Consider the following 24,224-nt stretch of genomic DNA (forward strand, 5'->3'; position numbering starts at 1 on the left):
CACCTTTGGGCAGGTTGATAAAACAGAAAAAGAAATAGCACAAGAAAAGTGCAATTTGGAAAAGGAATTAGCTCAAAACAAGGTATTCTACCTTTTATTTGTTGATATTTCCTCATATTTCATTTCCTTCTATATTGCTGCCTACTATATTAGCTTTCTTAATGAGGAGATGGGTGATTTTGTTGAATACCAAGATGTGGGAAAAAAGGGAGCCACGATGCTGGATGCCACTCAGAGTACTCCAGTCACTGCAGCAGAAGGTTGCTTCTGGGGAACATTTGTTTGTTGAGCATCTGGGGTTTGCTGTGAGTCATCATTGCCTCTGGCCCTAGAGTCCACTGAGTATTTTAGCCAGGAAGTCCCCTGAGAGTGAGCTAATGGGCCTGTGAGAGGCAAAGGGATTGCTGACGTCTGTTTTTAAATAAGCTAACTTAGGCTTCCAAAGTACCTATCAGCACTTACCACTTTATCTTTGAGGTACCCTTTTCTGGGTTCTAAAAAGTAGAATGTTCAGGGAAATAAAATCCTTGTTAAAATAAAACAAAAGCCAATCTTTAGAAAATTGCTGTTGTGTTTCAAAATTCGAGGAGAATAAAGATTGTGTGTCACTGTCATCTAGAGAATACATCTGGAGCATCAAGAAGTGTTAGTTATCCTAGACAAGAAATCCAGCAATAGGTATGAGATAGAGTCATCAAACCTTAACTGTTTCTTTGGTTCTGGCTCACCCAAATGGCATTCATATTACCATCTATACATATAAATGTTTAATTTAACAGTTGGAGAGAGGAGAAAAGCTAGATTTTGAGCCTGAGCTCAAATATAGTTACCACCAAGCTGGCAGGTGCTCCCTCTGGTTTAGTCATTCATATCTAATGATATGACAATAGTCCACCCTAAAAATCCTTGAATGAAACTGACTACTTCTGGCAAGGACTTTGCCAGTATCAATTTGGCCTTAAATATGCTTTTGAAAATTGGGAAAATTGGTGGCTACTATTAAATTCATTAATGCTTTTTGCTTGAAAATGTTAGTGAATGTTAACATGACTAAGGCAAATGCTGTGAATTTGTTTAGAATAAAAACAGCATTATTGTGTTTGTCTGATTTCATTCATCTTAATGTAGGCTAAGTGTTAAGTTTGTGGGGCTGAAAGATACTAAGAAGCTTGCTCTTTAGAGAGGTTCTATTAAGCCAAATGATAATGCTTAAACAGAATCCCACTTTGTGGTCTAAATTAATTTTTTTGATTTATATTCTTTTAAAGCTATGTTTTTTTAAAAGTTAGGTTTATTATAATTTACATACAGTGAAATTCACCTGTTTTTAGCGTACAGTTCTATGAGTTTTGACAAACACATGCAATCATGTAGCCACCACCACAATAAAAATACAGAATATTTCTATCACCCCGGAAAGTTTCTTTGTGCCCTTTGTAATCAACCCCTTCTACTACACCCATCCTTTGGCTACTACTAATCTATTTTTCTATCCTTAAAGTTATATCTTTTTCAGAATGTCTTATAAATAGAATCGTCCAATATGTAGCATTTTAAATCTAACTTCTTGCATTTAGCTTAAGGCATTTGAGATTCATCCATATTGTATGTATCAGTATTTTGTGTTCCATTGTATATATACATATGTATCTCAGCTACTTTATTCACTGATTGAAGGACATTGGGTGGTTTCCAGAGTTTTGCAATTATAAATAAAGCCTCTATAAATATTCACATATACATATATATTTTTATTTCTCTTGGGTAAATATCAAGAGTTAGATTTTTGGATATTATGGTGAATATATGTTTAACACAACAAACTGCTCAACTGTTTTCCAAAGGATCTTTATTATCTTGTGTTCTTACTGATATGAGTTCTGGTTTTTCTACATTCCCACCAGTACTTTGTATTGTCTGTTCTTTCAGTTTTAGCCATTCTAATTGGTGTGTAATGGTATATCATTGTGGTTGTAATTTGCATTCATCCCAAGGCTAATAATGTTGAGCATCTTTTCATGTGATTATTTCCTATTGCAGATTGAATTATCTCTTCAAATCTTTTAACCATTTGAAATTCAGTTGTTTGTTTTTTTATTACTGGGCTCAGGAATTTTAAAACATATTCATATTCTTAAGTTAAAATTATTATTTGTATATATGCAAATATTTTATCAGATATGTTTTACAGATTTTTTTCTATTTTATAGCTTGTCTTTTCATTTTCTTTCAAAAAACAGAAGTTTTAAATTTTAATAAAGTCTAATGATCAATTTTTATGGATCATACTTTTTGTATCGTATCTAAGAAATTTGCCTAACCTAAGATCACCAAGATTTTCTCCTTTGTTGTCCTCTGGAAGTCTTACAGTTTCAAGTTTAATAGTAGGTCTATGATCTATTTCAAGTTAAGTTTTATATATCTTGTAAGGTATAGTTTAAGGTCCATTTTATTTTCAGGTGGATATGCAATTGTTTTAGTATTTTTTTTATATTTATCAGTTGATGGGCATTCAGATTGGTTCCACTTTTTGGCTATTATTCTATGAACATTTGTATATAATGTTTTTTGTGAACATATGCTTTCAGTTGTCTTAGATATTAATATAACCCAGGAGAGTCATGTGGTAACTCTATGTTTATCTTTTTGAGAAACTGCCAAACTGTTTTCCACAGTGCCTGTGCTATTTTACAATCCCACCAGCAATGTATGGGAGTCTCAGTATCTCCACATCCTCATCAACATTTGTTATTGTCCCCATTTTTAATACCCATTCCAGTGAGTGTGAAGTATCTTACTGTGTTTTTTTAATTGAGATGAAATTCACATAATATAAAATTAAACCATTTTAAAGTAAACAGTTCAGTGAGTGGTGTTTAGTACAGTCACAGTGTTGTGCAATGACCACCTCTATCTAATTTCAAAATATTTTCATCACCATAAAAGGAAACCCTGTACCCATTAAGCAATCATTCCCATTTCCTCCTCCTCCCAGCCCCTGACAATCAGCAATCTGCATTCTGTCTCTATGGATTTACCTATTCTGGATATCTCATATTAATATAATTATACAATATGTGATCTTTTATGTCTGGCTTCTTTCACTTAGCATAATGCTTTTGAGGTTCATCCACATTATAGTATATATCAGTACTTCATTCCTTTTTATGGCTGAGTAATAGTCATGGGATGTATTGCGAGTGTGTATATGTATATATGTATACACAAACACGTACATATACACACCACAATTTGTTTATCTGTTCATCCACGGATGGACATTTGCATTGTTTTCATCTTTTGTCTGTTGTGATTAGTACTGCTATGAACCTGTATGTACATGTATTTGAGTACCTGTTTTCAATTGGGTTACATATAATTAGGAGTGAAATTTCTGGGTCATATGGTAATTTTATGCTTAACTTTTGAGGAATCACCAGTTTTCCACAGCACTAAATCATTTTACATTCTCAGCAGTGTACAAGGGTTCCAATTTCTACACATCCTCATCAACATTTGTTATTTTTGTTTTTTGATTATAGCTATCCTAATGGGTGTGAAATGGTATCTCATTGTGGTTTTGATCTGCATTTTTCTAATGACTATTGATGTTGAGCATCTTTTTATGTGCATTTATATCTTTGGATCTAAAATGTGCCTTTTATAAACAGTATACAGTTGGATCTTCAAAAAAGTTTATTTTGCCTATCTGCTATTTAATTGGAGTAGTTTAATTCATTTATATTCAATATAATTACCGCTAAGGTAGGATTTGCATCTGCCATTTTGGTATTTGTGTTTTTGTTTTTCCTCTGTTTCTCAATTACTGCTGCCTTTAGTGTCAAATAGATCTAGTGTGCCATTTTAATTCCCTTATCATTGCTTTTATTTTATATTTTGTATGTAATAAAAAGAGTTACAAACAAAACATATATTTGAACTATTTTTTTTTTATTTCGGCATATTATGGGGGTACAGATTTTAAGGTTTCAATAAATGCACATTTCCCTCCCTCCCCCCAAAAGTCTGAGTCTCCATCATGACCATACCCTAGATGGTGCACATCTCACTCATTATGTATGTATATACCCGCCCCCCTCCCCCCTCCCACCTGCCCAATACCCTATTACTGTAGTACCTATGTGTCCACTTAGATGCTACTCAGTTAATACCAGTTTGCTGGAGAATATATCTGGTGCTTGTTTTTCCATTCTTGGGATACTTCACTTAGTAGTATGGGTTCCAGCTCTAACCAGGAAAATATAAGATGTGCTATATCACCATTGTTTCTTAGAGCTGAATAGTATTCCATGGTATACATATACCACATTTTATTAATCCATTCTTGGATTGATGGGCACTTGGGCTGTTTCCACAGCCTTGCAATTATGAATTGTGCTGCTATAAACATTCGAGTGCAGGTGTCTTTTTTGTAGAGTGTCATTGGATCATTTGGGTAGATGCCCAGCAATGGGATTGCTGGATCAAATGGTAGATTCACTTGTATCGCTCCATATTGGTTTCCACAGAGGTTGAACTAGTTTGCAGTCCCACCAGCAGTGTAGGAGTGTTCCTCTCTCTCCGCAACCACCACGCCAGCATTTATTGTTTGGAGATTTTTTGATAAAGGCCATTCTCACTGGGGTTAAGTGATATCTCATTGTGGTTTTGATTTGCATTTCCCTGATGATTAGAGATGTTGAGCATTTCTTCATATGTTTGTTGGCCATTCTTCTGTCTTCTTTAGAAAAATTTCTGTTCAAGTCCTTTGCCCACTTTTTAATGGGGTTATTTGATTTTTTCTTCCTAATTTTCGTGAGTTCTAAGTATATTCTAGTTATCAGTCCCTTATCGGATGCATAGGATGCAAAAATTTTCTCCCATTCTGTAGGTTGTCTGTTTACTTTCATGACTATTTCTTTGGCTGTGCAGAAGCTTTGTAGTTTGATCATGTCCCATTTATTTATTTTTGTTGCTGCTGTGATTGCCTTTGGGGACTTCTTCATAAACTCTTTGCCCAGGCTGATGTCTAGGAGAGTGTTTCCAACTTTTTCCTCTAGAGTTCTAATAGTTTCATACCTTAGGTTTAAGTCTGTTATCCAGCGTGAGTTGGTTTTTGTGAGAGGTGAAAGGTGTGGGTCCTGTTTTAGCCTTCTACAGGCGGCTATCCAGTTTTCCCAACACCATTTATTGAAGAGGGATTCTTTTCTCCAGCGTATGTTTTTGTCTGGTTTGTCAAAGATTAGATGGCTATATGAGGATGGTTTTATATCAGGATTCTCACATCTGTTCCACTGGTCAATATTCCTATTTTTGTGCCAATACCATATTGATTTAATTACTACAGCTTTGTAGTATACTTTGATATTTGGCATATTAATGCCTCCCATTTTGTTTTTGTTGCCCAGAATTGCTCTTGATATTCGGGGTCTTCTTTGGTTCCATACGAAGCGTAAAAGTATTTTTTCTATATCTGTGAAGAATGCTGATGGGATTTTAATAGGTATTGCATTGAATCTGTATATCAGTTTGGGTAGTATAGACATTTTGATGATATTGAGTCTGCCGATCCACGAGCATGGTATGGATTTCCATCTGTCTACATCCTCTGCTATTTCCTTCCTCAGTGTTTCATAGTTCTCCCTGTAGAGGTCTTTTACCTCCTTGGTTAAGTATATTCCTAGGTACTTTAATTTCTTTGTTGCTATTGTGAAGGGAATTGAGTCTTTGATTTGGTTCTCAATTAGATTGTTGTTGGCGTATATGAATGCCTCTGATTTCTGTGTATTGATTTTGTATCCTGAGACTTTACTAAATTCATTGATCAGTTCCAGGAGTTTCTTGGTTGAATCCTTGGGGTTTTCTAGATACAATATCATATCATCAGCAAACAGTGAAAGTTTGATCTCTTCTGCCCCTATTTGGATACCTTTGATTCCATTTTCCTGTCTGATTGCTGTAGCCAAGACTTCCAGCACTATGTTGAACAGAAGTGGAGATAGTGGGCAGCCTTGTCTGGTTCCAGTTCTAAGTGGGAATGATTTCAATTTTTCCCCATTCAGTATGATGTTGGCTATGGGTCTGTCATATATGGCTTGTATCATTTTTAGGTATGTCCCTTCTATGCCTATTTTCTTAAGTGTTCGTATCATGAAAGGGTGTTGAATTTTGTCAAAAGCTTTTTCTGAATCTATTGAAAGAATCATGTGGTCTTTGTTTTTGCTTTTGTTTATGTGGTGAATTGCATTTATAGATTTACGTATGTTGAACCATCCCTGCTTCCCTGGGATGAAGCCCACTTGGTCATGGTGGATTATTTTTTTGATAAGCGTCTGGATTCGGTTAGCTAAGATTTTGTTGAAAATTTTTGCATCTATATTCATTAGGGATATTGGTCTGTAGTTTTCTTTTTTTGTTGCATCCTTTCCTGGTTTTGGTATCAGAGTAATATTCACTTCACAAAAGGTGTCGGGGAGGTTTCCGTTCTTCTCGATGTTGTGGAATAGTTTCTGCAAGATAGGTACTAGTTCTTCTTTGTAAGTATGGTAAAATTCAGGTGTGAAGCCATCTGGACCGGGAATTTTCTTTTTAGGGAGATTTTTAATTGCTGTTTCTATTTCAGCTGTTGAGATTGGTCTGTTCAAGGAATCTATTTCTTCCTGGTTAAGCCTACGAAGGCTGTGTGTTTCTAGAAATTTGTCCATTTCCTCCACATTTTCTAGTTTGTGTGCATAAAGATTTTTGTAGTATTCATAAATTGTATCTTGTATCTCTTTGGGATCAGTTGTGATATCTCCTTTTTTATTCCTGATGGAGCTTATTAGAGATTTCTCTTTTCTGCTTTTCGTTAGCTTAGCCAATGATGTGTCAATTTTGTTTATTTTTTCAAAGAACCAACTTTTTGTTTTATTAATCTCCTGAATAGCTTCCCTGTTTTCAATTTCGTTTAGTTCTGATTTGATCTTGTTGATTTCACTTCTTCTGCTGGGTTTGGGGTTGGTCTGTTCTTCTTTTTCCAGCTCTTTGAGTCGTTTCATTAGATTGTCTATTTGTGATATTCTTGTCTTTTGGTTATAGGCATTTATGGAGATAAACTTTCCTCTCAGAACTGCTTTAGCTGTGTCCCAGAGGAGTTGATAACTTGTCTCTCCATTGTCGTTTTCTTCATAGAACTCTTTTATTTCCGTCTTGATTTCTTCATTTACGAAGTAATCATTTAGTAGGAGGTTGTTTAATTTCCATGTTTTTGTGTAGAAATGTGAGTTTCTGTTAGGGTTGATTTCTAGTTTTATTCTACTGTGATCTGAGAAGGGACATGGTATGATTTCTATTTTTTTAAATTTCTTGAGATTTTCTTTGTGTCCTAGGATATGGTCAATTTTAGAGAATGTCCCGTGAGCTGATGAGAAGAACGTATATTCAGTGGATTTTGGGTAGAATGTTCTGTAGATGTCTGTCAGACCCAATTGTTCTAGAGTTTTGTTTAAGTCCATTATTTCTTTATTAATTTTCTGTTTGGAGGATCTGTCTCGTGCCGTCAGTGGGGTGTTGAAATCTCTGGCGATTATGGAGTTGCTATTAATCCATTTGCTTAGCTCCAGTAAGGTTTGCTTTACGAATCTGGGTGCACCTAAGTTGGGTGCATATATATTTAAAATTGTTATCTCTTCTTGTTGGACTGTGCCCTTCACCATTATATAATGACCCTCTTTGTCTTTTACTACTTTCGTTGGTTTAAAAACTAAATCGTCTGAAATTAGAACTGCCACACCAGCCTTCTTTTGGCTTCTATTTGCTTGGAATATTGATCTCCACTCTTTTATTTTTAGTCTATATGCATCCTTGCAGGTTAGATGTGTTTCCTGAAGACAGCATATACTTGGCCTGTATTTTCTTATCCATTCAGCCAGCCTATGTCTCTTGAGTGGAGAGTTTAAGCCATTCACATTTATTGAGAGAACTGATAGGTAAGGTAGATTACTGATCATTCTGTTGGGTTGGATGTTGTTGCTATGATTTCTGTCTTGAGCCATTGTAATATCTGGCCTTTAATATCTTTGGGTTTTGGTTGTTTTTATATTCGTGGGTTATTATTATGATGTTTCGTGCATAATGCTGTTTTTAGTACTTCTTGTAGGGCTGGTCTTGTCTTGGTGAATTCTCTGAGCCTTTGCTTGTCTGAGAATGTTTTTATTTCTCCTTCATATACGAAGCTTAGTTTTGCAGGGAATAATATTCTAGGCTGGGCATTGTTTCAAAAGAGTGAGAATGGGGCCCCAGTCTCTCCTTGCTTGTAAAGTCTCATTAGAGAAGTCTGATGTTATTCGAATTGGCTTTCCCTTGTATGTTACTTGCTTCTTTTGTCTTACAGCTCTTAGAAGGGCTTCTTTAGTTGATACTTTGGTCAGTCTGATGACTGCATGTCGTGATGCCTTCCTGTTTGCATTGAATCTCCCAGGGGTCCTCTGAGCTTCTTGAACTTGTATATCAAGATTTTGAGCAAGGCCTGGGAAATTTTCCTCTATTATATCTTCAAACAGCTTGTCCAACCCTTGAGTGTTGTCTTCTTCCCCTTCTTGTAACCCTATGACCCTCACATTAGGTTTCTTCACATAATCCCACAGCTCTTATAGGCTTTGCTCTTTTCTCTTGTTTCTCTGCTCTATTTCTGTGACTGATTTATTTAATTGGAGGGTGTTATCTTCAAGCTCTGAGATTCTTTCTTCTGTTTCATCTACCCTGTTCTTGAGACTTTCCACTGTATTTTGTAGTTCCTTGAATTGATTCTTCATTTCCAGGAGTTCGGTTACACTTTTCTTCATTGTGTCTATTTCTTTTCCCATATCCTGGAGACTTTTTGTGGTTTCTTTGTGTTGGTTATTGAGTTGTTGTTGCAGCTGGGTGAGTGTTCTTATGATCCACATACGAAATTCCTCTTCTGTCATATTGGTTGCCTGATTTTGGTTGGTGTCCATTTCTAGGGGGCTGGTGCTCCTCTTTGGGGGTGTATTTTCCGTTTGGTTCTTCATATTTCCTGAGTTCTTTCGCTGATTTCTTCCCATGTCGATCAGTTGTTGTTTCTTTCCTTAGGTTATTGTTTGGGTATTCACACACCTTGTTTAGTTTCTGAGGCGTTAGGTGGTGCCTGTGGGTGAAATTGGACCACTCCCTGTATATTGAGTCAGTGGGTGCCGTGGAAAGGCTGTGCAAGAATCCGTCCCTGTCAGTAGGTGGCGTTTGCTTGGAGGAACAGGCTATTCTGTTGATTTTGTGTGCTGTTAACAGCTCTTGTTATGGGCGGAGCTGGGTTGGGCAAGCCTGCCCTCTCAGGCCGTTAGCAGGGGTCAAAGTTCTGTTCTCTGCTTCCAGGGAAAGCTGTTAGGGTGGGGCTGGAATGGTCCCGCTCAGCCAGAAAGTCTGTGTGTGGGGGTGGGGCTGTCTGAGATCCGCAGTCTGGAGCAGGCCTTGCTTCTTTCCACCCTCCAGAACTCCGCAGCTACTCCTGGGCCTCTGCCAGCAGGCCAGACCACAAGCCACCAGGCCTCCCCGGACTGTGGTGCCGGTGGGGAGGTTCCCTGCACAGGAACGCCACCTGGGTTGGGCGCACGGCCTCCTCCTGGGAGGAGGGTTGCCCTCTAGGACGCCAATCCGCCCCTGGAGGCACACACACCTCAGTAGGCTGTTCACGTATAACCCTTCTGTGCCCCGGGCAATGCTAGCCCTCAGTGCAGGGGATCTGGTCTGCAGGTCCGACCTCTGGGTCCCAGAGTTCAAACTGTATTCCCACCAGGGAGAGGATTTCGGGTCCCAATTCACCCACAGGGAGCCCAAGCTGGGTCTATGTCTCTCAGTCTCTGAGTCGGCACCGTTCTCCTGGGAACACGGTGCCAGCAGCACCTGGGAGGGCGGGCGGGTAGGGAGCTCATAGTCTGAGTTCCCCTAAGTCAGGTGTAGGGTCCCAAACGGGAAGGTCCCGTTCCCTGGAGGTGCCTCCGGCTGGTGGCTGTATTGTCTCTCTGGGCAGCCTCGGGTAGGGTCGTCGGAGGGGAGGAGGAGGCAAAATGGCGCCTGCCGTGGGGCTTGGGTCTGTGCACACGGAGGTGCCCGGAGGAAGTTGGGAACCTGGTGCCACGTCTTCTACAGGCTCACCGTTGGCAGGCGGCGGCGGTCTCTGGGCTGGTGTCCGCAGGTCTCTCCACCCGCTGGGGAGCCCACCAGCAGTCCCGAATGCAGGGGAGGGGAAACAGCAAATCCACCTACCCTTGCCGCTGGTCTCCGGGCTGCTCCGGTGGTCTCAGCCTCCAGTTCTCCTCCGCAGCCTCCTCCCATGGAGTCTCCCAGGGTCTCAGGTACCGTTCCTTCCGGCCCTTGTCCGCTGTATGCTCGTCTTCTTGCTTCTTTCCTCTAATTTCTGCTAGAATCTGTCTTTACTGCAGAGACACTCTGTCTGGCGGTGTTATTCGTCCGCCATCTTGCTCCGCCCCCTGAACTATTTTTTATATATACATACCTATGTTGCTGTTACCTTTACTCTTACCTTCTTTTCTTATGTAGATTTCAGTTATTGTCTAATGCTCTTTTATTTCAGTCTGAAGAACTCCCTTTCGTATTTCTTATAGGGCATGCTTTCTAGCCCCACAGTCCAGACCCCAACAAAGGTAGAGACCCTGGTAAATTACAATTTAGGCTGAGATTTTGAAGAGCCACATCCTTAGAAGTATGTTTAAACTAGAAGAAAGCCCTTGCATGATTATTTTCAATTTTTAAAAATCTGATAATGTCTTAATTTCTTTGTCATTTTTGAGAGATAGTTTTTCTGGATTTAGAATTTTTGGTTATGTCTCCCCCCCTATTACCCCCCCAGCATTTTGAATATGTTATCACACTGCATTTTGGCCTCAAGATTCTGATGAGAAATCAGCTGTTAATCTTACTGAGATCCCTTATACACAATGAGCCACTTTTCTCTTGCTGCTTTCAAGATTTTCTGTCTCTTGCTTTTAATAATTTTCTTATGTGCATTTTGGGGCATGCATTTGACACTCATTCATGCAGTTGACAGCTCTCCTTTAGCCTTCATTTCTGATTGCAAAGAGGTCAAGGTCTGCCAGAGGTGAGATTTTAGGGTCTTCTCAGAGTCTTTCCTGAGCATGCACACAACTCTGGACATGTGCACAACCCTGTACCCATGTGTGGCTCTCTAGATTCCCTAGAATGTGTTGGAGCTGTTCAAAACCTGCTATGGTCATCTCATTCCTTATCTTGTCCTTTTGAGTTTTTTGGTTAGACTTTTTTGCCCAACTCTTACCTACCACTTCAGGCAACCACAAAGTTAATCAATTATCTGTAATTATTTTCAATATATGCCCCTGGGAAAAAGGCTTTTTGTCTGGGTGAGCTCTGAGCCCAAATAAAGGCAACTTTGCATCTGAAGTCTTTCAGGGAACCACCAGACAGGTCATAAAATGATAGTTCTATGTAAATGAGGCTTTGAAAGAGCTCCAACCCTGTTCTTCTACCTCTGGTGACTGCCAAGTTTGGTGTTCACTATGATTGTGGGCCATTTGTTTTCAAAGTTACTGCAGAGCTGGAAAATTGAGGGATGGGAATAGGGTAAGTTAAAGCACCACAAAGCTTGCTGTTCTTACCTAGATTCAGCCAATTTTTTGCTATAAGTGCTGCCTATGTTACTATAATGTTTTTGTTAATTTTCAGAGTTCTGAAAAAGTTGATTCTGACAGTTTTTGCTAGTATTTTTATTGCTTTTATGAAAGAGAAGATTTTTGAATGTTCTTACTTCCGTAGTTTCATTGATCTCACTCTTCTTCTAGTATCATCTTTTTTTTTTTTTTTTTTTTTTTTTTGAGACAGAGTCTCGCTTTCTTGCCTAGGCTAGAGTGAGTGCCGTGGTGTCAGCCTAGCTCACAGCAACCTCAAACTCCCGGGCTCAAGCGATCCTCCTGCCTCAGCCTCCCGAGTAGCTGGGACTACAGGCATGCGCCACCATGCCCGGCTGATTTTTATATTATATATATTAGTTGGCCAATTAATTTCTTTCTATTTTTATGGTAGAGACGGGGTCTCGCTCAGGCTGGTTTTTTGAACTCCTGACCTTGAGCAATCCGCCCGCCTCGGCCTCCCAGAGTGCTAGGATTACAGGCGTGAGCCACCGCGCCCGGCCAGTATCATCTTTTAATAGACAGTTTTTTCTCCTTTGAAATACCTTGGTACCTTTGTTGAAAATCCATTGACCATAAATCTGTGGGTCCGTTTCTGGACTTTCTATGTCGTTCCATTGATTATGTGTTTTCCTTTTGCCAATTTGAAACTCTTGATTACTGTAGTTTTATAATAAATCTTGAAATTAGGTAGAGTCCCCCATCTGTGTTCTTTTTCAAAACTGTTTTGGGTATCCTAGTTCTTTTGTTTTTCATATAACTTTTAGAGTGAGCTTATTGACTTCAACAAAAATGTTTTGCTGAATTTTCAATTGAAATTAGAATTAATATCTCATCAGTATCACATCTTCTAATACAGTCATGTCTTAATGATGGGGATGCATAAATGTGTTGTTAGGTGATTTTGTTGTTGTACAAATATCATAGAGTGTACGTACACAAAAATACAAAAATAGATGGTATAGCCTATTACATACTTAGTCTGTTGTTCCAACCATTATTGTATATGCAGTCTATCATTGATTGCAATGTTGTTATGCAGTAACATATATCACATAAACATGATATATCTCCATTTTATTTAGGTTTTTTGTTTCTCTCATTGGTATTTTGTAATTTTCAGCATATCAAATCTTGGACATACCTTGTAGATTTGTACTTAAGAACTTCATGATTTTCATACTGTTATAAGTGGCATTTTCAAGAAATATAGATTTCCAATTGTTCATTGCTTATATATAGAAATACAACAGATTTGACCTTATATACTTCAACCTTGACAAACTCACTTATTCTAGTATCTTTTTTGTAGAATCTTTGGGATTTCCTATGTAGACAATCATATCTTTTGTGAGTAGAGAGAGTTTTATTTCTCTGTTTCCAATCTTAATGCCTTTGTTTATTGCACCAGCTGTGGCCTCCTCTTTGATGCTAATTAGAAGGGTTAGAGCAGATATCCTCGCCTTTTCCCCATCTTAGGGAGAAAGTGTTTCACTATTAAGATTGATATTAGGCCGGGTGTGGTGGCTCACTCCTGTAATCCTAGCTCTCTGGGAGGCCGAGACGGGCGGATTGCTCAAGGTCAGGAGTTCGAAACCAGTCTGAGCAAGAGCGAGACCTCGTCTCTACTATAAATAGAAAGAAATTAATTGGCCAACTAATATATAGAGAAAAAATTAGCTGGGCATGGTGGCGCATGCCTGTAGTCCCAGCTACTCAGGAGGCTGAGGCAGGAGGATCGCTTGAGCCCGGGAGTTTGAGGTTGCTGTGAGCTAGGCTGACGCCATGGCACTCACTCTAGCCTGGGCAACAAAGTGAGACTCTGTCTCAAAAAAAAAAAAAAAAAAAAAGATTGATATTAGCTACAGGATTTTTGTATATACACTTTATTGGCTAAAGGTGGTTCCCTTTCATTTCTAGTTTGCTGAGTTTTATTTTTTTTAAATCATGAATTGCTGTTGGATTTTGTGAAGTTATTTTTCTGCATCTATTGAGATGATTATATGGCTTTTCTTCTGTAGCCTGTTAATGTGGTGAATTATACTGATTGATTTTGAATATTCAACAGGCTTTGTATTACCAGGATAAACTTTACTTTTTCCTGACTTGTTATCCTTTTTAGATATTGCTGGATTCATTTTGCTAATATTTTGTGGAGTATTTTTACATATATATTCATAAGCTTGAGGTAATACTTAAATAAATACCAAGTACCAAAAGTAATAAAGGGGAACTATATGATTTGCAGTAACTCTTTCCTGAAGACAACTGGAAAAACTGAAAAAATAAAGAGAAAAAAAGTGTTTTTGTTCTGTTTTGTTTTCTTGAGACAAGGTCTTGCTTTGTTGCTTGGGCTAGAGTGCAGTAGTATCATCACAGAACACTGCAACCTCCACCTCCTGGGCTCAAGCCATCTTCCTGCCTCAACCACCTGAGTAGCTGGGACAATAGGCACACATCCCTATGCCTGATTAATTTTACAGTTTTATAGAGACTGGATCTCGCTATTACCCAGGCTGGTCTTGAACTCCTGGGCTCAACATAGGGCTATCAGGCTGACTGATCAAATCTCCACGTTAGAGGCAGGAGAAACTGTATATAAGATACCTTCCTTTTCATAGTTATAATTGTCATTTTAAAAATAAGATAATAGTTTTAAAATCTGAGACAGTTTCTTTTTTTCCTTTTTTTCCCAAAGGTAGACATAAATGCATTAACGCAAAACCTGCAGACTCTAGAGAAAGAAAATAAGCACCTGGCAAATGATATGGCTTCCCTAGAACTTCAGCAAGCTGCTTCTGTTTACCATGGGGTGGGTATAAAAAGGTCAGTCTAAAGTAGAAATTAATGACTGGTGAGTTAATAAAAAATCAGAAATCAAGAGATAGGTTTTGTGTTTTAGTAATTATCATAAATCTTGAATAACTCAGGATAAATATGGTAGAGATACCTATAATATTTAAACAATGGTAGATTTAAGAAACCAAGAATTTAGGGCAGCTGTTAAACATCTGCCTTCACAAATGATCTACCCTGTCAGGTAGTTCCCTCTGTTAGGTAATCAGTAATAAGTCTGACTTCCAAAAGCTTATTTGACAAGGTCAATGCATGATAGAGTTCTTACATAAATGGTAGAGTTCTTAAAACATCTTCTCCTAGTAAAAGGGATTTAAAAGATAATCATTCTGCTAAGAAGCTAATAATTTTCCTGTGTGCTTTTGAATACTTGAAAAAGTATTACTTACTGCTTTTGTAGCGTGTATATAATCATTGAAAATTCCATAGAAAGCCCTGATCTGAGTCTGTCTTAACATGAGCTAACTTCTTTCAAACTGTGTCATAAACTGCTCATTACTTCAACTATGGAAAATGACACAGCCTAAGTCTAAATCTTGTTACATTTTCATGGCTTTCAAGGCAGACTTTCTGGGTTTCAATTTTGGCTGTGGCCATGGGTATGATCCTTAACCTCTCTGAGCCTCAGTTTCTTAATATGCCAAAATGAGGATAATAATGCTATTATTATGAGATTGTTTGAGGATTAAGTAAATTAATGCATGTAAAGCATGTAGCAGATAGCTAACATTTATTGAATTCTTAGTATCTGAACTGTTCCAGGGAAAAAAGCCTGTAAATGCCTATTGGAATGACAAAATCCATTAGCTGTAATTCCTGGTACTGTCTCAGACTAACCCTCTCTTCCCCTTGGATTAAAGATTTAGTCATGTCCTTTACTTGTTGGCCATACCTCAGCTGGGCTTATCTAACCATCTGGTTTTGGTCCCTCTGGAAGAGCACATCTTAGTCTGTCTGATTTTTTTCCTAAACCCACTGCTGTGAGGAGGCCTGTGGCCTTACCTTATTAGTGACTGACAGATCTGCCAGTGATTTGGTCAATGCTGATTTTTGCCTGCTGACCACACCTTTTAAGGTTTTCTAGTGATAACTCAGATAGATAACCCAATACTGGCTTGCTGTGCTATCTCTGACCAAGCCTGCTTGGGAGTGCTTCAGGTAGCTTTATGAGTCTGAAGAATGAGGTTGAGATTTCAGGATTTGTTTTTGAATGTTAGCAACATCATTAAACCTATTGACATTCAGTGCTGGCAGTGTATTTTCATTCTTTGAAAGTTAAAACTTGAAGTTCTTTTATGGGATTAGGGGAGGTGCCTATACTTTGGGAGGCTGAGGTGGGAAAATCGCTTGCGGCCAGTAGTTGGAGATCAGTCTGGGCGGCATAGTGAGACCCTGCCTCTACCAAAAAACAAAAACACACACTTGAAATTCTTAAAGTGTGCCTTCTATAACCCCTGATTTACTTTTGGAGATATACATATGACTGTATATTGTGTTATGTGACATCACAGACTTGAATTCAGACAGACCTGCTTTCAGTCTCTTGCTCCATTTACTGTGTGCACTAGATGAGTTCTTAACTTCTCATGGCCTGCAATGCCAAGAGGATCTCCCCTACTGTGGGATTCATAGTACACTATGCATACCCACATCAGAAAATTGAATAATTACTACACTGATTAGAAATTGACCTGTTTATGCATCTGCCTTCACTCTCTTCTAATGCAAGAATAGTAGTTACATCTTTATACCTAATACATAATAGGTATTTTAAAAAAATTGAATAAACTATAAAAAGAGCCATGTCTATTTTGCCAGGCAGTTAGGAATAATTCATATTGCAATAATATTATTCTCCCCTATTTTTCTTTTGCATTTTCTAATTTTAGATTTGTATTTGCCATTTCAACCTTTAATGATAGTGCAATTTAAGTCCATCACTACAAGCAGTCATGCAGGGAACTACAGTGAGAAAAAATCCAAATGTAAAAAGGTTACCATTCCTGAGTTCAGGTTCAATGACTATCCTTTCCATTCTCTTTTGAGTTTTAAACATATATTTAAAAATAGTAGCACTGGACAGAAATATAATTCCCTATGCAACTGGGACATCAATGAGTTTAAATTAAATAATGAATTAAATTTATTTTGTAAAACCAGGATGACATTCACCCATTCAGGTGTCAAAGTTGGTTTGATTTGCTGGAGCCCATGTCTTACTGGTTGTTAAATATTTTAAATAAAATCCCTGCTTACCATCTGCTTGTAAAGTATCTTTACCAAAATGCCAGTATCTCACTGGTTTTGTTATTCTTCTACCAGCTTCTGCTAACTTTTACAGCTCATTTGGATTTTAAAATGATTCTAAAAATCATTTTGTGGCTTACTGTTGATTCTTGGGAACCTACTGTTCATATCTTAAGATAATTCTTTCTGTTTTTGCGTCCTGCTTTTCCAAGGAGCAATATCTTTGTGTTTCTGAGTTAAAATGTATATTCTAACCCAGGGGTCCTCAAACTTTTAAAACAGGGGGCCAGTTCACTGTCCCTCAGACCGTTAGAGAGCCAGACTATATAGTTCAAAAAACTATGAACAAATTCCTATGCACACTGCACATATCTTATTTTGAAGTAAAAAAAAACAAACGGGCAAAAACACCTGCATGTGGCCTGCGGGCCCTAGTTTGAGGACGCCTGTCTAACCACTGGCATTTTTCTTTGTATGCTGTTTCTCAGGTGTTTTCCCAATTCATTTTGCTCTGTATATTAATATTTATAGTATATTTCCAACATTATTTAAGTAAATGTTAATCTCAGTTCTGCCTTCCATAACTCAGAACCTCAGATATTCACTCATTCAAGTAGTCTCTAATTTCTGGTCTTTCATTGATTAAAGTACAATACCTAATTAATATGTAACCAGTAATTTAAGTAACTGCCTTAATATCTACATTCTCTTAGCAACTGGAAATAATTATATTTTGTTATAATATTTAAATAAGTGACCCCGTGTCAAATATCATATTTTGATTTTGCTTAGACAGTTTTTTTTTGTTGTTTTGTTTTTTTTTTTTTTTTGAGACAGAGTCTCAATTTGTTGCCCAGGCTAGAGTGAGTGCCATGGCGTCAGCCTAGCTCACAGCAACCTCAAACTCCTGGGCTCAAGCAATCCTGCTGCCTCAGCCTCCTGAGTAGCTGGGACTACAGGCATGTGCCACCATGCCCGGCTAATTTTTTCTATATATATTAGTTGGCCAATTAATTGCTTTCTATTTATAGTAGAGATGGGATCTCGCTCTTGCTCAGGCTGATTTCAAACTCCTGACCTCGAGCAATCCGCCCGCCTTGGCCTCCCAGAGTACTAGTATTACAGGCATGAGCCACCGCGCCTGGCCAACAGTTTTCATTATTTCATGAGCATTCTCTTTGGTGGCAAAAAGGGGAAATTATTATTTTAAAAGTATATTTAAAAGATTAGTGGAATTTCTTTATGCCTTTGCCTAAAAGAGGGAATTTTATTGAGGAGAAAAAAGTGCCATTATTTAAAAAATTCCTGGATACCCTTTATAAAAGAACCAGATCATCTAAGTTATTCCATAAAAAAACATTTCCACATTCCAAGAAGATAAGCAAAGTTATTTTTGAGTGTTTAATATTTGTTATAGCTAGCATATTTTAGGTTAAATCTAGTTCTTGGGTGTTTTTTATATGCTATACCTACACTTTACATTAGGACACCTTAATTTATAGAACTTGGAAATGAGTTTTAAATAAGCTTTTATTTTTATTGTAACTTTGTTTTTGTAGCATTATTAGCTATCCTTATAATTCATTTGCTGCTGAAGATTTGGTCAAAACATAATCCCAAACTATAATATTGCACTCATGGAATGATTTTACATCACAGTTTCTAAAAAAAAAATATTATGACAAAGAGAATTGTGTATCTTCCACAAACAGAAAATTGATGATTAACTTTATGATGATTATTTCTAGTTTCCTATTTGTTGATAGCAGTCTACATTTCCCTTAGGTTATTTTGAAACCAATATACTACTGATCTAAATGCTTTAGAAAATATATTTTCACTTACCTTAGTGGGGCAACACATAGTGATTTTTAAAAAGTTCAAGAAACTGAATTATGAATGTATATAATTGTGGATGAAATACTGATTCTGATAGGACAGATACTTAGATGGTCATAATAGTTAATAATAAACTGAAGCCTAATTAGAGTACACGTTTTTATATTGAATGTGCATAATTTAAGGGTAGGTGGTATACTGGGGCTAATCATTCTTTATGGCTTGTCCATAGGTTTTTTTATGAAGTGTTGTCTGTCTAAAATGCTAATTCTTCTAGTCAAGGCAACTACCAAGGAGAAAACATTGCTCCAGACTAGTGTGCCTTCTCATAGAACATATGCTATGGTGAAAATACTTTGAACAGAAGACAACTATGAGTTACATATCATTATATAGTAATCTAGTTTGGAATGTGTTTTTGCTTTTGTTTAAAAACAGGCCAGATGCAGCAGCTCATGCCTAGAATCCTAGCACTTTGGGAGGCCAAGGTGGGAACATCACTTGAGGCCAGAAATTCAAGAACAGCATGGGCAACATAGTGGGTGAGACCCTCATCTCTACAAAAAAAAACAAAGAAAAAAGAAAAATTAGCTGAGTGTGGCGGCACACACCTCACCTGTAGTCTCAACTACTTGGGAGGGTGATAGAGGAAGATGGCTTGAGCCCAGGAGTTTGAGGCTGTAGTAAGTTATGATCGTGCCACTATACTCTAGCCTGGATGACAGAGCAAGACACTGTCTCAGAACAAAAATAAAATAATAAAAACTATTGTGTTGGTGTCACAAAATTTGAAATAAAGTGCCAAAATGGTAACTGAAGAATACCTATAATTATGTTGGAGATAGTGGGGAATATCTCTCATGTAAATTAATATCCCTAATATATATGATTTCATATTTACCAACTTATTCAAAGTGGAAGACAGAAGTCTAAATTCTTTGGTTTAAAATGCTTAAAGGGCCCTCTATTCATAACTTAAGCAACTATAAGCCAGAGATAGTGAATTATACCAATGTAGGATATTTGCCAAAATTAATGACTTTGAATTCAAGATTTATTGTAAATGATCCATAGTGCAGCTAGTTAGCCTATGAATGAGTGAGAGCTTGTTCTCAGTCACATTTGCTTGCATGTGCATTATGCCCACACTTGGTTTATGAAGATGATTTTGACATATGGCAAATATCAATATTTCCTTAATACCCTGACATTGATTGGGGGGGGGTGGAAATTTCCATATTCAATGACTGATTGTGGCTCTCATTATAAAAAGGAAGTACCAGGGCTGGGCGAGGTGGCTCATGCCTGTAATCCTAGCACTCTGGGAGGCTGAGGCAGGCAGATCACTCAAGGTCAGGAGTTCGAGACCAGCCTGAGCAAGAGCGAGACCCCGTCTCTACTAAAATTAGAAAGGAATTAATTGGCCAACTAAAATACATAGAAAAAATTAGCAGGGCATGGTGGCGCATGCCTACAGTCTCAGCTACTCGGGAGGCTGAGGCAGCAGGATTGCTTGAGCCCAGGAGTTTGAGGTTGCTGTGAGCTAGGCTGATGCCACAGCATTCTACCCAGGGCAACAGAGTGAGATTCTGTCTCAAAAAAAAAAAAAAAAACAAAACCAAAAAAAAATGGAAGTACCAATATGGCCAAAAATTTAATCAAGAGAAAACTGTATCTTATTTTTTCTGACAAAGTCTGAGGAAAACAATATATAAAAAATAACCGTCATTAAAGGCTGTTTTAATAATGAAATTACATAATTTTATGAAATATAGAACCTTTAGTAGTGTTTATCCCACATAACAGTGTTAAGTGAGTTGAGTCTCCAATAAACATTTTCTTTGTTCTTTAGAGTTTTTTTTTTTTTTTTAAGAGACAGGGTCTCACTCTTTTGTCTAGGCTGGAGTGCAGTGGAACGATCATAGCTTACTGTAACCTTGAATTCCTGGGCTCAAGGAATCCTCCCGAATAGCTAGGACTACAGGCATGTGCCATCATGCCTGGCTAATTTTTTTAATTCTTTGTAGAGATGTCACTGTGTTACCCAGGCTGGTCTTGAATTCCTGGCCTCAAGTGATCCTCCTGCCTTGGCCTCCCAAATGCTGGGATTACAGGTGTGAGCCATTGTGCCTGGCCTAGAGATTTTTTCAACTGCATTTTACTGTGGTAACAGAAATGTACTCTACTGTCAGTGGTCATGGTCAGTTGTAGCTCCTGTTTTCTTAAAGAACTGTATAATACTCCTTGGGGTACCTACAACCATTGATACAGTACAACATGTCTGGTTGGATCACAACTAGAAAGGAATAACTGACATAAAAAAAGAATTTATATGCAAAAACAAATTCTGGGACTTTTAAGGCTTCCTACTTTTATTAGCAGTCTCTGTACATGTTGCACATTAGCACTGTGATAAGCTATGTAGTGAAATATTAAGAGGCAGTAGTAGCAAATATGAATCTTTATCTTATGACTATAGAAATGGTATAAATACTTAGGGAAAATGGTTATTCCTTTCTATGCCTAGAAGTACTGATGCCTGTGTTTGCTTCATCAGCTTGCCCAACAGAAGGTGGAAAAAGTCTTGGGAAAAATTACTGAGAGTAAAAATAAATTGGCCTATGAAAAGGGAAAACTCCAGGTATGAGATTTATTTTCTGATTTTTTAAATATCAATAGTCAAACTAAATACTGCTGTATGTTGAGAAGACCTCACTCTGTTATTTACTAATTCTATAGTCTCTGAATCTCCTGTGTTTGTTGCCTTATTAACATTCAGGTGACTTCTGAAACCTAAAATTGTGAAGTCAAAACCCATTTTGTGACTATTTGAAGCTTTATTATAACTGTTTTATGCATGATCATTCACTGAGAAAGTAGAAAGGCTATGCTTGTGTGCACTCGCGCACGCTCTCTCTCTCCTTCCCTCCCTCTCTTTCTCTCTTTTAATAACACATTCCTAAAAAGAAAGAGCTCTAGAAATTAGGACTCAGAGGCAATAGAATAGACTTGAGAGAATGTGATGTTACTGTTATTTTGCTGCCTGTAGGTTTAGTTCCTATGGTACCTACAGAGCAAGGAAGCTTGCAAGTGGTATGATAAGTCTGACTTAACCCAACTCCTTTGGAAACACTGAAGTCCAAATCTGTGGTGCTGAACCTTAGATACACATTAGAATCATCTGGGCAGTTTAAAAAAATCCTCATGCTAGGAAGTGTATGATGTCTCCCATTTACTTTAAAATGCATTATTAATAAAAGGGGTTGGTGGATGGATAGAGAGAATTATAGGTGGATAGATATGTGATAAGTAAAGAATGTTAATGGTAGAATGTGGATGGTAGGCATATGCATGTTCATAGTAAATTTCTTTCAATTTTTCTGTTAATATATGTTTAAAAATTTTTATAATGAAGTGCAGGGGAAAAACTCCCATGACTAGATTTGTACCCCAAAGCAATGAAATCAGAATCTTAGGGGATACGTCTTAGATGTCAAGCTCATATGATTCCAGTGTGCAACCACAGTTGAGGACTACTGGACTAAATGGTATGAAGTGAAGCCCAGTTAGGCGTGGCAACTATCTTACTCCATTTTCTGTTGCTATAACAGAATACCTAAGACTGGGTAATTTGTAAAGAAAATAAGTTTATTTGGCTTACAGTTCTGGAGCCTGGGAAGTCCAAGATTAGACAGGCCATCTGGTGAAGGCCTTGTGCTGCTTCAACTCATGATAGAAAGCAAATGGGGAAGTGGACAGAGAGACCAAATATAAGAGGCAGCCTCACTTTATACCAACCTGTTCTTAATATAGCTAATCGATTCCTGCAAGAGCAAGGACTTACCCACTCCTCTGAGACTGCTTTAATCTCTGCATGAGAACAGATCCCTCATGACCCAGATGCCTCTTAAAGGTCCTACCACTTCTCAAAATTTAGTACATTGGCAATTAAATTTCAACATGAGTTTTGGCAGAGACAAACCACATTTAAATCATAGGGGCAACTGTAGAGCTGATTTAATAAGTAATTTCACTAGAGACTTGTAGACATGTGAGCATTAACCTCATCCTCATCTGCTGAAAGGATTTATCATAGGGTTAGCAGACAAGATGGGGCCCAGAAATGGCAAGCTGTCTGAAAGGTGGTTGGTAAGCCAGGCTTGTGGAACAATATGTAACTAGTCTAATAAAAAGATAAAACTATTTGTCCACTATTTGCTTTTAATATTTTCCAAAGGTAGTGATGCATTTAATTATAATTATCTACACTTGTGTGATCCTGGACACATCTTAAGTTTTCTTGAGTTTAATCTTAATCACATAATAAAACGAGGCAGGTAAGCATACTTCTCTTAACCTACTTCTCACTGGGAAAAATAGGCAACATTACAGGCTGGATGTATAAATTATTGCTGGTCTGAAAGAACTTTCCCCTTTGTGAAACTAATGATCTCATAAGAAGTTATGACCCATGATTTTGATCTTTTTTAAGCTTTCCCAAGAGAAATGAAGTACCTTATTAAATTTATAAGACAAATCCCAAGACCTCAGGGCAGACTTACAGCCAGATTTTGGCTGGGAATGGGATATATTTTAAAATTTATGAATGTGTCTGATGTTACCCATCTGACCTTTAAGACCTCTACTATGTAATCTTAGAAATTATCCACATAATCGTAAGTCAAATATATGCTTTTTTGCTGCTCATGTTCCTATAGTAAGAGGTTAAGATTTTTCTTTTATAATCTTTGAAGGCTGAAACATTTTTGAAACTATTGATTCACTGGTGCTTTTATGTCAAGCCTTGGGCTGGCACAGTCCAAAAGCACTGACTTCATTAGCTGTAGGGAAAGTGCTCCTACAGCATATAATTTTTGCAAGACAGTTTAAAAGAAGAGCTGCATACTAAATAGTTGAAACAATAGTCTGCTGTATGTTCTCCCTCACTTGGATTAGGATGGATTAAAAATACTACATAGGAATCATCTTACATAAAAACTATATTTTCAGAATTGTTAAGGAATGGTATAAATACTATATTTTAGGTGTGTATTTAGACTGTGTCAGAAACTGCTGCCTCACATTCAAACATAGTTTGAATTTCATTTTCAGTTCTGTGTAGTATTTCATTATATAAATATGCCACAATATATTTCTCTATTCTATTGATGGATATTTAGCAAGTTTTCAATTGCTTGCAAACAATTACAATGCTGATATGAATTTTTGTACGTGTTTACTTATACTCATTTGCAAGAAAATATACTAGGCTGAGTATAATTCTCATGAATAGAATTATTGGGCTGTAGGATGTGCATATCTTGAATTTTACTAGATTTTGTCAAATTTCTCCAAAAAGTAGTTATGCCAATTTTAAAAGCAATATATGTAAGAGGGTATATTAAATAGGTACCTTAGAATTACATGCATTAACATGGATGAATCTCATAAAACAATACTACATACTATTTAGGAATAAATATATAGTAAAACTTTTTTTTTATAGAATGGGAATGATAAACACCAAATTTAGCATAGTGGTTAATTCTAGGATAGAGGGAGAAAATTTGGTTGGGATAGGCTACACAGAGGGTTTCAATTGTA

At 37.5% G+C, this 24,224-nt stretch overlaps 1 protein-coding gene across 1 annotated transcript in view; it reads left to right on the top strand.

The window, feature by feature from the left end:
* The window catches only part of CCDC150 (coiled-coil domain containing 150), a 77,586-nt gene that overhangs the window by 27,711 nt on the left and 25,651 nt on the right, over window positions 1-24,224 (top strand). The window contains 3 exon segments of the mRNA XM_076005769.1: window positions 14-82; window positions 14,377-14,490; window positions 21,178-21,261. Coding sequence (XP_075861884.1) covers window positions 14-82; window positions 14,377-14,490; window positions 21,178-21,261 — 267 coding nt within the window.

Source organism: Microcebus murinus, chromosome 8 (assembly GCF_040939455.1).
Source record: "Microcebus murinus isolate Inina chromosome 8, M.murinus_Inina_mat1.0, whole genome shotgun sequence".
Taxonomy (NCBI): Eukaryota; Metazoa; Chordata; class Mammalia; order Primates; family Cheirogaleidae; genus Microcebus; species Microcebus murinus.